This window comes from Dunckerocampus dactyliophorus, chromosome 2 (assembly GCF_027744805.1).
Source record: "Dunckerocampus dactyliophorus isolate RoL2022-P2 chromosome 2, RoL_Ddac_1.1, whole genome shotgun sequence".
Classification (NCBI taxonomy): domain Eukaryota; kingdom Metazoa; phylum Chordata; class Actinopteri; order Syngnathiformes; family Syngnathidae; genus Dunckerocampus; species Dunckerocampus dactyliophorus.
Window position 1 is genome coordinate 3180788 of NC_072820.1, and position 12677 is coordinate 3193464.

Consider the following 12677-nt stretch of genomic DNA (forward strand, 5'->3'; position numbering starts at 1 on the left):
GGAGAAAACAGCTGTAATTCTACGGGAATAAAGTCAAAATATTAGTCATACTCGAATGAAAAACAGAAGTGCCAATTTTACAACCACAAACTTGGATTATTATAGAAAAAAAACGTCATTTTTAGTAGCATTTCACCTATATTACAGATATATTACAAAGGTCAAACGCAGTTTTTTCTTGAGCTACATGTAGCTTCTTAGCATATCTCATTGTGTTGCTTTACAAAATATCAGAGCGGCCCTTGCTTCCTTTCATTTTTCAGTATGTGGCCCTCGCTGGAAAACGTTTGGACACCCCTGCTGTACATGACACATTCAAATAAGACCGACTAGTGAACATAACGACGTACAGTTGGTATACGATGATACGCAAACAGCAAGCCTGCTCTTCTTTTAAATCAGCAATGAAGGCACACCGTCCTTCACATTAAACAGCAAAAAAAAAAGTTGCACTCAAGGTTCTTTTCCTTGAAAGCACTCAAGCGCAATTACTTTGGTATGTTTTCAAATTTGACTGCGCTGGTGGGTGGATGTAGAAGAAGAGAGAATGAGAGAGGCGGAGGGAAAAAGTGGGGGTGGCAGAGCGAGCTAGCGATACAAGAAGAGGGAGAGATCATCACATCACCGTCATCTGACTTGGCTCGGATCTGACTGATTGTTGTGTGGAATTATGTGAGCGAGGAGAAGAAGGACGTACTGGCCGAGCTGGGAGGTGTGGAATGCAAGGTTCCTCAAAGTGATACAGGTGATATCTTTATTTTTGCCACAATATCGATAGGAAATAGAGCGTGATTTTTAAAAGTTGTCCATATGAAAAGTAGTTTTGTGTAAAAAAAAAATAAAAATGTAAACAGCTTGAGGGTATGGGCTGACATTTAGAAATATTCAACTGGTTTGCCCGAGGAACTTGCAGAGTGTTTAAAAAAGGCACGCACGAGCGTGAACGTGTGAGGAAATGCATGTTGAGCGGCGTGAGGTGGGAAGGAGGTATACGCGTAAAAGACAGATGGTCACTCAGTGGAGTTGTTCCTCCACCCCCTCGCTCTTTCTACCCCCCCCCGCCAGCGCCTGGGTCCTGCATCCTTCTGCTCGTGTTATCAAATGTATGCATCTTTCGCCACCAGCCTCCGTCGGAGCTTTGCTCATCTTGTCAAACTCTTCCCATCCCCAGATACTCTCCATCCGCCTTGTCAGTTTGCTTGGGTTTTTTTTGCTGAGGAAGCCAACTTGAGAGCACGTCAGCGTCCTTTTGAGGCCCTTCGACGCTGCCACTGACCCGCGTACACGACGTCAACAATATTTGGAACAAGAAACTTTTTCAATAAAAACATGACCGCAGTTATTGACGTCTGCCTCTGAACGCTGAGAAGTACACCGTTCTTTTATTCAGCAATAAGTCAAGCTTCAGCCATGCGTGCCGTTGACCTTACCATACTTGGGGCTGTGCTGCTGCTGTGGGGGCCACCGGGCTCCGAGGGACAGAACGACACAGAACCCATCATTCTTGAGGGGAAATGTTTGGTGGTGTGCGACTCCACGCCGTCATCCGAACCAGCCGGGAACGCCCTGGGCATGTCGGTGCGCTCGGGCAGCGGCCGGGTCGCCTTCTCCGCCAGCCGCCAGACCAACCACGAGCCTACGGACATGAGCAACCGCACCATGATCATCTACTTTGATAACGTAAGTGTGTGCATTCTGATTCGTGTGCTGGCAAAATTCCGAGCATCTGCTAAATTTGAGAGATTTCCTGTCAAGTTTCAGGGAATGAATGGTCATTTTGGAATTGCAGTGAATCCCTGCACATTTCTGGTTGGAAAAAACAAAAAATAAAATCGTTTTATTTCTGAAAACAGGCCATTTTTTCTGCAGAAAACACACTTCGTTCACCATAAGTCAGTAATAATTTATATCATACAGGTCATTTTTACATCGAGCGTTAAGATTTCGCACGTTGTTCGGCGGTTCTTGAACACACCATAGTTGCTATGAGCCGCAAAAGTGAAACTACGTACAGTGGTGTGGAAAAAGTGCTTATTTTTTTGCATGTTTGTCGCACTTAAATGTTTCAGATCATCAAACACATGTAAATATTAGTCAATGACAACACAACTGAGGGCAACATGCGTTTTTTAAATGAAACCTCTTATTATTAAGGGAGGAAAAAAATCCAAACCTACATGGACCTGTGTGAAAAAGTGATTGCCCCTCCTGGTAAAACATAACTTAACTGAGGTGAATTGAGATCTGTGAGTGTGGAAAAGGTTATAAAGTCATTTCTAAAGCTTTGGGACTCCAGCGAACCACAGTGAGAGCCATTATCCACAAATGGCCAAAACATGGAACAGTGGTGAACCCACCAGGAGTGGCCGGCCAACCAAAATGACACCAAGAGCGCAGCGAAGACTCATCCAAGAGGTCACAAAAGACCCCACAACAACATCCAAAGAAGTGCAGGCCTCACTTGCCTCAGTTAAGGTCAGAGTTCATGACGCCACCATAAGAAAGACACTGGGCAAAAACGGCCTGCATGGCAGAGTTCCAAGACCAAAACCACTGCTGAACAAAAACAACATTAAGGCTCGTCTCAATTTTGCCAGAAAACATCTTGATGATCCCCAAGACCTTTGGGAAGATACTCTGTGGTCTGACGAGACAAAAGTTGAACTTTTTGGAAGGTGTGTGTCCCATTACATCTGGCATAAAAGCAACGCAGCATTTCATCATACCAACTGTAAAATATGGTGGTGGTAGTGTGATGGTCTGGGGCTGTTTTGCTGCTTCGGGACCTGGAAGACCTGCTGTGATAAATGGAACCATGAATTCTGCTGCCTACCAAAAAATCCTGAAGGAGAATGTCCGGCCATCTGTTGGTGACCTCAAGCTGAAACCAACTTGGGTTCTGCAGCAGGACAATGATCCAAAACACACCAGCAAGTCCACCTCTGAATGGCTGGAGAAAAACAAAATGAAGACTTTGGAGTGGCCTAGTCCAAGTCCTGACCTGAATCCTATTGAGACGCTGTGGCATGACCTTAAAAAGGCGCTTCATGCTGGAAAACCCTCCAATCTGTTTAGTGGGCAATCAGTTTTTCACACAGGGCCATGTAGCTTTGAATTTTTTTTCTCCCTTAATAATAAACACTTTCATTAAAAACTGCATTTTGTGTTCAGTTGTGTTGTCATTGACTAATATTTCAATTTGTTTGATGATCAGAAACATTTAAGTGTAACAAACATGCGGAAAAATAAGAAATCAGGAAGAAATCACAGCACTGTATACATCGAACATAGAACTTCTACACCGTGACTCCGATTCCGATCTGTTCATTGATCATCTTCATTTTATACTTTAAAATACGTTTCATAAACTTTAAATAAATAAAAACGCTGTGTGTGAGGAATATTCAGGGGATGGTCAAGCAAAAATCAAGCAAAAAGGCACAATGTAAAAAGAAAATGCTGAAATGATGAGACAGTACTCATAAGTAATGATAACACAAAGCTTTGTCTTTAAATATATAAATACAAATAGATATATTACTTTTTTTATTTAGCCTTTTCACAAAATAAAAAAGAAATCCTTTTATTTTTCAGCTTGCAGACGTCGGTGGTAAAAGTTTGGACACCCCTAGTATATAAAATCATATGATGAAGTTACTCCAAATTTCTATTTTTCAGATTCAGAAATAGTTTCAGATTCTCATTCAAATCAGAACAACTTTGGCATGGAAAGTTCCCAGAAATGTATATATTAAAAAAAAAATCCAATCTTTGCAACCCTACTGTTCTAAAATGATACTCCTAAAATACGTTTTACAAAATAAAACAAAAACATGTTCCTCAAACTCTTCATAAAAAACAAAAAGAACGGTCCCGAGTCCTTGGACTTGGCAGGTTGTTGCCACATTGACAATCAACCATTAAATACAACATACTTGGAAAAAACATACATTTTTAAAAAATAAAAAAGATTTTCCGAAAAGTGTAAAAAAATATAAAAACTTAAAATGATAAAATAATTAAATATTAATGCAAAGATAAATGACTTGATTGTAAAAATAAATAAATAAATAAATAAATAAATAAAAATGACTTGCAAAAAAATGTAAAAAAAATAAATTACAGCAAAAATGACTTATATAGAAGTGTAAAAAATAATAAAAAATAAATACAAAGATTTTTGTAAAAGTTTAAAAAATAATAAAAACTTGAAATGATAAAATAATTAAATATAAATGCAAAGATAAATGACTTCATTGTAAAAAAAAAATTAAGAATAAATAAAAATGAAAAATAATCAAATAATAAAAATGACTTAAATAAAATCGTACAATACAAAATAAATGAATAAAGAGTGTTATCATGTTCTTCCTCATTTCCTTGAGAAAATACATTCATAAATTCCTCTAAAATGCACTTTGGACATGTAATTATGTCTACTAGTATTTCAAAAGATGATGGGTGATTTAAAAAAAAAAAATACATTTTTTTAAAAATTTGATTTTTTAAAAAAAACTTTCATGTAAAAAAAAAGTGTAAAAAATAAAAACTTAAAATGATAAAATAATTGAATAGAAATAAAAGCATAAATGACTTAAGTGCAAAAAAATAAAAATAAATAAAAATGACTTCAATAAAAGTGAAAAAAATAAAAAATAAAATAAAAACAAAATGACTGAGATCCAAATACAAATAAATACAAATAAAAATGGATAAAATAATAATAATAATAATAATAATAATAATAATAATAATAAAAATGGCTTAAATAAAATCCTAAAAAATACAAAAAAAATTAAAATGCCTTAAATAAAAATAAGAAAAACAAATACAAATTATAAAGAAATAAAGTCAGGAAAAAAATAACAAAATGACTTCAGGTGTAAAAATAAAAATGACTTAAATAAACGTGTAAAAAAATTAAGTTAGTCAGTACTTACTAAAACTACTAACACAAAAATGATACTGGTATTACATGCAGTGTTAAGGATGAGAAGTGTATTTGTATTTGATGTGAGTAAATGCAAGTTGTTGCTCTTTTGCAATGATTTTTCTAACCTTGGCAGCCCTTTTGTGGCATTTCACCCTTCCGGTTTCCATCCTCCGTCCTTTCACGTCGTGAATTCAGATCCTGGTGAACGTGGGCACTCATTTTGATCAAGAGAGCAGTGTCTTCCTGGCGCCAAGGCGAGGTGTTTACAGCTTCAACTTCCACGTCGTCAAAGCCTACAACAGACAGACTATTCAGGTAAGTGCTTGCTGTGCAATACGTCACTGCGTAGGTGAAAGATGCACCACAGCGTCATTTCCTCCAGGTCAGCTTGATGGTAAACGGCTGGCCCATGATCTCAGCATTTGCCGGGGACCAGGACGTGACCAGAGAAGCAGCCACCAACGCCGGGCTGGTGATTATGGAGAAGGGTGACAAGGCCTACCTCCGACTGGAGAGGGGGAACCTGATGGGAGGCTGGAAGTACTCCACCTTTTCCGGGTTTCTGGTCTTCCCCCTGTGAGGAAAATGGAGGTGAACTCGTCGTGAGGGTGGTTTGACACAAAGATGACACTTCTGTAGACGGCGCATGTGAGGTCCCACAAAGCAGAATATTCCTCGAGAGAGCGTATGATGCTTTGCTTAAACGTGTAACCATTTCTTGATTATGTATGGCTGATATCGGAGTTGTGCAAATTATACAGTAACCCAGTGCATTGTGGGCTTATTTGCAAGCGAGCCTTTTTTTTCTCCTTCATGTTTGAATCAGTGCTGTGCTCCAAATGATGTTTATGCCTGCATCGGACATTTCTATAAAGACCCCATATTGAAATAAAATATTTATAAAACGCACAGGCATTTGCATCCTATGTTATTCGCTTGTAAACAGATCACAGATCAGGCTAAATGATATCACGCCTCCCTCACACGCCTCTCGAGCCATTGCCACAGCAGCTGTTTGTAAATATAGCTCCCACCAGCAGAGTTGGCGTTGGCGTGGACCAAGCGGAGCGGCACGGGGCAGAGAGTACGCAAATATACTCCTCGGAGCGCCGCAGACAGATGGAGCCACCGGCGAGCACCAAGGCTCTTCTCTGCGGGGCTGCCATGGTTGAAAAGTGGCCTACTGTCACACGGAGTCACTTACGCTTGCTTGGTTTATCATCACGGTCTTATCATCTCAAGCATACTCTTATCAGAGGCCTTTTTAGCACATGCACAGTATTTTGAAGCCAGACAGGAACACGCCGCATCACATTCATGCAGTTAAAGTGGCATTGATGGTGGACTTACTGTCACTTTCTATGCATCTCACCAACCTTTCTTGTGTGTTGCAAGTCAAGTCTATCATACTTAATCATAAATAAGTGAAAGCAGCAGGTAGGTAGATGATTTTAGAGTCGAAAATGGAAAATGTCTTTGCTTAAAATCCATATTTGAAGACCAATGACCAAATTCTAAGGACTCTCGTTTTTACTGACTGCAGAATGCAAACGCAAATGCTAAAATTAACATTATTTTCACTTTGATATACAGTGTTCTCTTGCTCCATCGCGGTTCACCTTTCGCGGACTCGCTGTTTCGCTGATTTTTTGGGCACAATTTTAGTGCTTTTTTTTTTTTTTTTTTTTTACAGAGTATGACAGGCGAGCCTGGCCCTTTAAGCAGAATCGCATCTTGGGAAGTTGAGTGTTGTAGTTCTGTGCTTCAGCAGGAGGCGGCGGTGTCTCTCTATTCTCTCTCCTCTGTCTGCACCGCCCATTGTCCTGTGCATCCTGATTGGTTGTAGGCCACTGTCAAACAATCTCCTTCATGCCGTCTCCTGCTGTGGTCATGGCTACCAAACTAGCTAACCGTGTGAGCTGCTTGCTAACTGCCAATACTGTAAACAACAGAAGGAACAGAAGAAGCTAACCGTGTGAGGAAAATAGGACGACAGGAGCAATATGTCTTAACAAGGATACATAAAACGCCACAGCCGAACGGCGCCAGGATGAAGAGGCAACCTAGTAGGTTGATCATTAAAATTCTAACTAAATTTGAACTTTGAGAGTGTTTAAACAAGAGAGAAATGTGAGAAAATGTTAACCCCTGTCTGAGAAAAGTGTATAAAGTGTATGGTGAGAGGTTTTGCAGCCTTAAAACATATATAATCATTGTAAACAAATAAAGTTGGCTACTTTGTGGATTTCACTTATTGCGGGATATTTTGGGAACCTATCCCCCGCGATAAACAAGGGAACACTGTATTATAGCATTCCTATATCAGTCAAACCACATGAATAACACGACTCACGATACGGTTTGTTTCACATGCAGTGGATCCCTGCACATTCACAAATTTTGGGGGAAAAAACCCCAACATTTTAAAAAATGTCTCTCCAAAAAATGTATTTAAAAATATGTGAAAAATCAGCAAAAATGTAAAAGCATGCATGAGCCACGGTTAAATGCGTATGTCTTTATTCTTCACTGATAATGTTTTTGCTCATGCGTTTGTTTGGCAGTCCTTGAACGCACCATAGTTGCTGTGAGATGCAAAAGTGAAACTCATATACACTGCTGAAATGAAAAACGAAATGGGAGTGAGATAAAAAAAAAAAAAACTTTGGAAGCAAGTTATTGCAAAGAAGAATCAAAATGAAATAGGCTGTTCATCAGCTGATCAAAAGTTGAAGAGCAAAGGCAAAAAAGCTTTCTCTCTTGGGACGCGGTGGGATTGTCGAGCTGCATAAGCAAGGCCTCTCACAGCACGGTACTGCTGCTGAGGTTGGACGCAGTAAGACGATCATTTCAAACTTCTTCAAACATCCTGAGGCTCATGGAACAAAAAAAGTCAAGTGGTACACTAAAAAATGTGGCCTTACGGTGGAGGATCCCATTAGCTGTCCTTCAAGACACGGGACCATCCTCGGCCCAAATGAAAGTTGTTACTGGTGCCCAGTGCAGTCCGATAACCGTTAGATGACATTGAAAAAATTCTTCAAATGACTTGTCTTCTTCAACGCCACAAAATTGGCCGTTTGGAATTTGCAGGAGAGCACCAAACATGGGACAAACATGAGACATTGAAAGGTGGGAGAAAGTTTTATTCTCCCTTGATGGCTTCCAACGTTACCTGCATGACAAGGAGATCCCACCTGAGATGTTTTCCATCGTCATGATCCTTCAATGGAACAATGGAGCTTCAGGTTGTGCAGGGGCGTCACACGGCAGCCAGCTATGTGGAGATGTTGCAGGGGGCATCCCTCATGACTGAAGGCCCTTGTCTGTGTGGTAATGACTGGCTTTCTCAACAGGACAACGCTGCACTTCACAAAGGAATAAACTCACTCTTTTGGACCATCCTGCATGTTCCCCTCATCTAAATCCAATGCAGAACATGTGGAGATGGATTCATAAGAATGGACATCAGTTCCAGACAGCGGATGCCCTACGTGAATCCATTTTCACCACCTGGAGTAACATTTTATTTCTATTTTGTGTGCTTTTAAACTTTTGATCAGCTGATGAACAGCCTATTTCAGTTTAATGCAATAAATTGCTTACTCAAAATCATTTTTTGTCACTTAGAACCTCCTTATGATCCAACAGTACAAAATTTACATTCTAAAATGAATTTAATAAGTGTGGGGGGCATACTGAAGAGAGAAGGTAGGGTTCAGGAGGGTTGAGGGCACAAAATTCTGTCCAATCTTATCTCTGGTATCAATATCGGTATCAGCGATACAAAGGACCCCCGCATACTTGCAAATCAGCATTTGTGACCCAGCAAATTTGAGGATTTTTGGTCAAAAAAGCATTTTTTTTCTTTGACAATAGGCCTTTTTCTGCTGTAAAAGCCTGTAAAAATGTATACTGTAACTACTGTACATGATATTATAAGTCTTTGTATTGTATTGTATTGTATGTACTTTATTTATCCCACAGCGGGGAAATTTACTTGTTACAGCAGCAAGCAAGCAAGACAAGTAAAGAGAACAGTAAAGTAAAGTAAAGTAAAGCATCGTGACTACAACATGGTTCAGGTGGTGCAGGTGTTGTAGAGCCTGACAGCGGTCGGTATGAAGGACCTGCGGAACCTCTCCTTCTTACACCGTGGGTGTAACAGTCTGCTGCTGAAGGAGCTGCTAAGGGAACCCACAGTGTCATGTAGCGGGTGAGAGGTGTTGTCCATGATGGATGTCAGCTTAGCCAACATCCTTCTCTCCCCCACTTCCTCCACGGAGTCCAAAGGACCGTCCAGGACAGAGCTCGCTCTCCTGATCAGCCTATTGATCCTGCTCCTGTCCCTGTCCGTGCTGCCCCCTCTCCAGCAGCCCACAGCATAGAAGATGGCTGAGGCCACCACAGAGTCATAGAAGGTCCGTAAAAGAGTCCTGCGCACACCAAAGGACCTCAGTCTCCTCAGCAGGTGGAGGCGACTCTGGCCCTTCTTGTAGAGGGCGTTGGTGTTGACGGACCAGTCCAGCTTGTTGTTAAGGTGAACACCCAGGAATTTGTCAAATGTACAGCATACATGTACCAATGTTAAAAAAGCCAAAAATGTTTACGGTTATGTTTAAGTCTTTGGGCTTCAAAGACAATGTGTTTTTCTGTCAAACGTTGAGATTTCGCACTTTGTTGGGCAGTCTTTGAACACACCGCCGTTGCTGTGAGACGCAAAAGTGAAACTTTGGCATATTGAAGGCTGAAAGGGAGGGTTCTGAAGCTGAATCTAATCTAATAAATGATCAGTTTTACTGCAAACGTTGATCCAAAATCAGAGGAGAACGTCAACATCAAGCTAGCAGGAGGATATGGAGGGGGAGGAGGGATCCATGTATTAAAAGCAGACATTTTTATGGGCGTTTGAACGACTCGTAGATTCCCGCCATTCGCTGGAGTTTTTATTTCATGTAAGAAATTATATCTGGCATGCACTTGTAGCAAAATAACATATAAAATATATATATATATATATATATATATATGAAGATGTAGGAGTAATTCCTAAACGCACCACTATGTACGGTGACCGGGAAGTGTCAAACAGTAGAGTATTGCTTGTGAAACAATAGCGCTAATAATCGCGTGTGCTTTTGGTCACAAGGGGGAGCTATTTCCCCAATTTTGCAACGATGAAACACGCATCATTTCACTGCCGCGCATACACATGTAAGGTTAACAAAATGCGGTAAGAGTAATCGTATCAAAGTCAGTCTATATTAGCTTCTATTTCAACAAAATTATTGAGCGAGAGGCATCCACTGAACGATCAAAGTCAACGTATTCTGCAGCATATGTAATAAAATACAGCAAAACTGACGGTGCATCATTATAAATTAAAACACCGTCGCATGATGAAAATACTTAACATGTAAGCGTCTTTTCGTGTTAGCATCGATGTACGAAAAAGACCAGTTCCGAAGATCTCTCAGTCAAACGATCTCAGCTAGGCCGCATTTATTGTTTCTCAACCAAACTACGGCTCACATCCCGCCTAACGGCTGTCCGGCTTTGGATGACACGCGATTTAGCCAATTAGGTTGTCGTGTGCTTCCGGCTCGGCAGACACCCGACCAATCACAGCCCAGCTACAGCCGCTAAGCATGCTTTGTACGCTCTCGCTGGCAAGAATGTTAGTTCCTGCTCTTCCCTAGCCGTTTCCTGTAATCGTACAGTGTTGTGAGACGGAGAACGCCATGTGTGTCGACGCAAAGGTAAATTTCGCACCCCGAATTATTACTGGGAGGCTTGGGGCAGCGGACTTGGTCGTTATTTTAGGGTATTTTAGCGAAAAAATGGACGCGGATCAACTGAAAGAGCATTGCGGCCTAACCCGTGTCAGAACGTTGACGGGTAATGGTTATTGTGGCACGTTGCTTTGGTTTGGTCGGGTTTGTTGATGAGCTTGAAGGAGTCTGCTGGACTTGAAGGTTGGTTGGAATTGACCGAGAAGCGCGTTAACTGTTCCACACACACAACACGGCGTGTCCGTGACTGAACAAATGCCGTTTTTTTCGGTTTCTGTACATTGCAGTAGGCACATCTTGGCGGTAGAAGCTAATGCTAACCGACGGTTTTGTGAGACAGACTGCGATGAGAGCAGAGGAAAGCATCCTGCGTCTCCTGCATCACTGCCTCCTCTCCTTACTGAAATACAAAAAATTCCCAATGACTCAATGTTTTATTCGTCTAGTCAGCCTTTACAGCTGCTTATTTCATTTTTTTATTAGAATAAAACCCGAATTATCAATTTGCCTTTTTAGAAAGGATAACTCTGCCATTCAGTCGCTTTCTGTGAGTTTATTGTCCTTTGAACTTAATTTTCTTTACTTTTATGTGGTTTTGGTTCCTCAATTGTGAGCAGTTCTCAAACATTTCAAAATAAAATTTTGACATTTTTTTAAGGAAATTAGAAAAGCATGGTATCAATGTAGGTTTTCTATTTACGCATGTTAGTGTTATCTTTGAGCTATGCAATAATCTGAAAACACACCACTTATAACACCACATATATTTTGGTTTGTTTTTTTCCCCCTCTCCTACCTCCAGCTCTTTCCTCTGACATTTTGAAGAATTGGAAGTCCAAGTTAGCTTTCATCTCGGAGCGTCTCGAACATCGAGCCCATCTCCCTGTGTGGAGGGGGCAAGATGGCAGACCCTATAATGGACCTCTTTGAGGACACACCCCTTTTTAACCTGGATGCCCTACCGGATGATTCCTTCTCTCAGGGTTCTTCAGACCCTGTGGAAGAAGCTCTTAAACTGGCACTGGGTCAGATGGACACACCTGAGCCTGAGCTTACAGTCAACGCTGGCCTCGGTGTACCAGTAGCAGCCCCCACCGTGCCTGAACAAGCTCCCATCCCGGTCCACACGCAGCAGCCGGTGGTAGCTGCTCAGACAGTTCCTTTCGCTGCAGTTGCCACTGTGGCCCAAGCTCCTGCTGCTGTTGATTCTGTACCTCAAGTTCCAGCCCAGGTCACTGTACCTGTTGCTAGCAACACCAGTGTGGCTACCAGTAGCACTGTCCTGCTGAACTCACCGCTAACTGTCTCCAGCCCTCCAGCTACCACCGCCACCGCTAGCGCACAGCAGCTCGCACAGATAGCTCAGCAGCTCACTCCGCAGCAGTTAGCTGCCATCACACAGCAGGCTGGTGGTAAAATTGTCATTCTTAAAGGTCCTCAAGGACAAGCCCAGGTCCTGCAGACTGTGCCTGGAGCCGCGGGTCAGACTGGCGGCAAGGTCATCCGATTGGTGTCCGGCTCGCCTATTAAACCTGGCATGTCCATATTACAAGGAGGAGCAGTCTTGAACCAAGCAGCGGGCACAGGACAAACCCAGGTGAAGGTCGGGGCTGCCGGCGTGCAGAGGCTGCTGCAGTCGCCCAACGGGCCAGTGAAACAGGTATTGCTCACCTCCATGCCGCAGCAAGTGCAGCAGACGCAAGGCCAGCAGGTCCAGGTGCAGATTTCACCACAAACACAGATAAACCAGGGCCAGACTCAAGTGCAAGTCCAGAGCCAGCCTGCTCATATCCAAGTCCAAGCGCAAAATCAGGTGCAGCTCCAGCCAGCCATGCAGGCCCAGACACCGGTAAGTTCTTCGTACAGACTACAAAGTCGTCATAGCAAATGATGCTTTCTGTGTGAACCCTTACCTCCAACTTGTTTGTTTGTCATTTCCAATGAGACTAAAT

General features: G+C 41.9%; 2 protein-coding genes across 3 annotated transcripts in view; both read left to right on the plus strand.

Annotated features, from left to right (window-relative positions):
* Window positions 1-584: 584 nt before the first annotated feature.
* Window positions 585-9699, plus strand: cbln12 (cerebellin 12). Its single transcript, XM_054762325.1, has 4 exons — window positions 585-745; window positions 1172-1680; window positions 5129-5248; window positions 5316-9699. Exons 2-4 carry the CDS (start codon window positions 1411-1413, stop codon window positions 5511-5513), a joined length of 588 nt encoding a protein of 195 aa, XP_054618300.1. The 5' UTR covers window positions 585-745; window positions 1172-1410; the 3' UTR covers window positions 5514-9699.
* An 861-nt stretch (window positions 9700-10560) lies between these two features.
* Window positions 10561-12677, plus strand: part of chd8 (chromodomain helicase DNA binding protein 8) — a 38904-nt gene continuing 36787 nt past the window's right edge. For both annotated transcript variants that reach the window (XM_054762312.1, XM_054762302.1), the window contains exons 1-2: window positions 10561-10692; window positions 11528-12574. In XM_054762312.1, the coding sequence (XP_054618287.1) occupies window positions 11627-12574 (948 nt within the window). In that variant the 5' untranslated portion in view covers window positions 10561-10692; window positions 11528-11626. The remainder of the gene's footprint in view (window positions 10693-11527; window positions 12575-12677) is intronic.

Excerpts from the sequence above, each read along its gene's own strand:
- cbln12 (XM_054762325.1), top strand. The coding sequence starts at position 1,411 with ATGCGTGCCGTTGACCTTACCATACTTGGGGCTGTGCTGCTGCTGTGG. Across the intron at positions 1,681-5,128 it reads TGATCATCTACTTTGATAAC|ATCCTGGTGAACGTGGGCAC; the intron begins GTAAGTGTGTGC and ends TCGTGAATTCAG. Across the intron at positions 5,249-5,315 it reads ACAACAGACAGACTATTCAG|GTCAGCTTGATGGTAAACGG; the intron begins GTAAGTGCTTGC and ends CATTTCCTCCAG.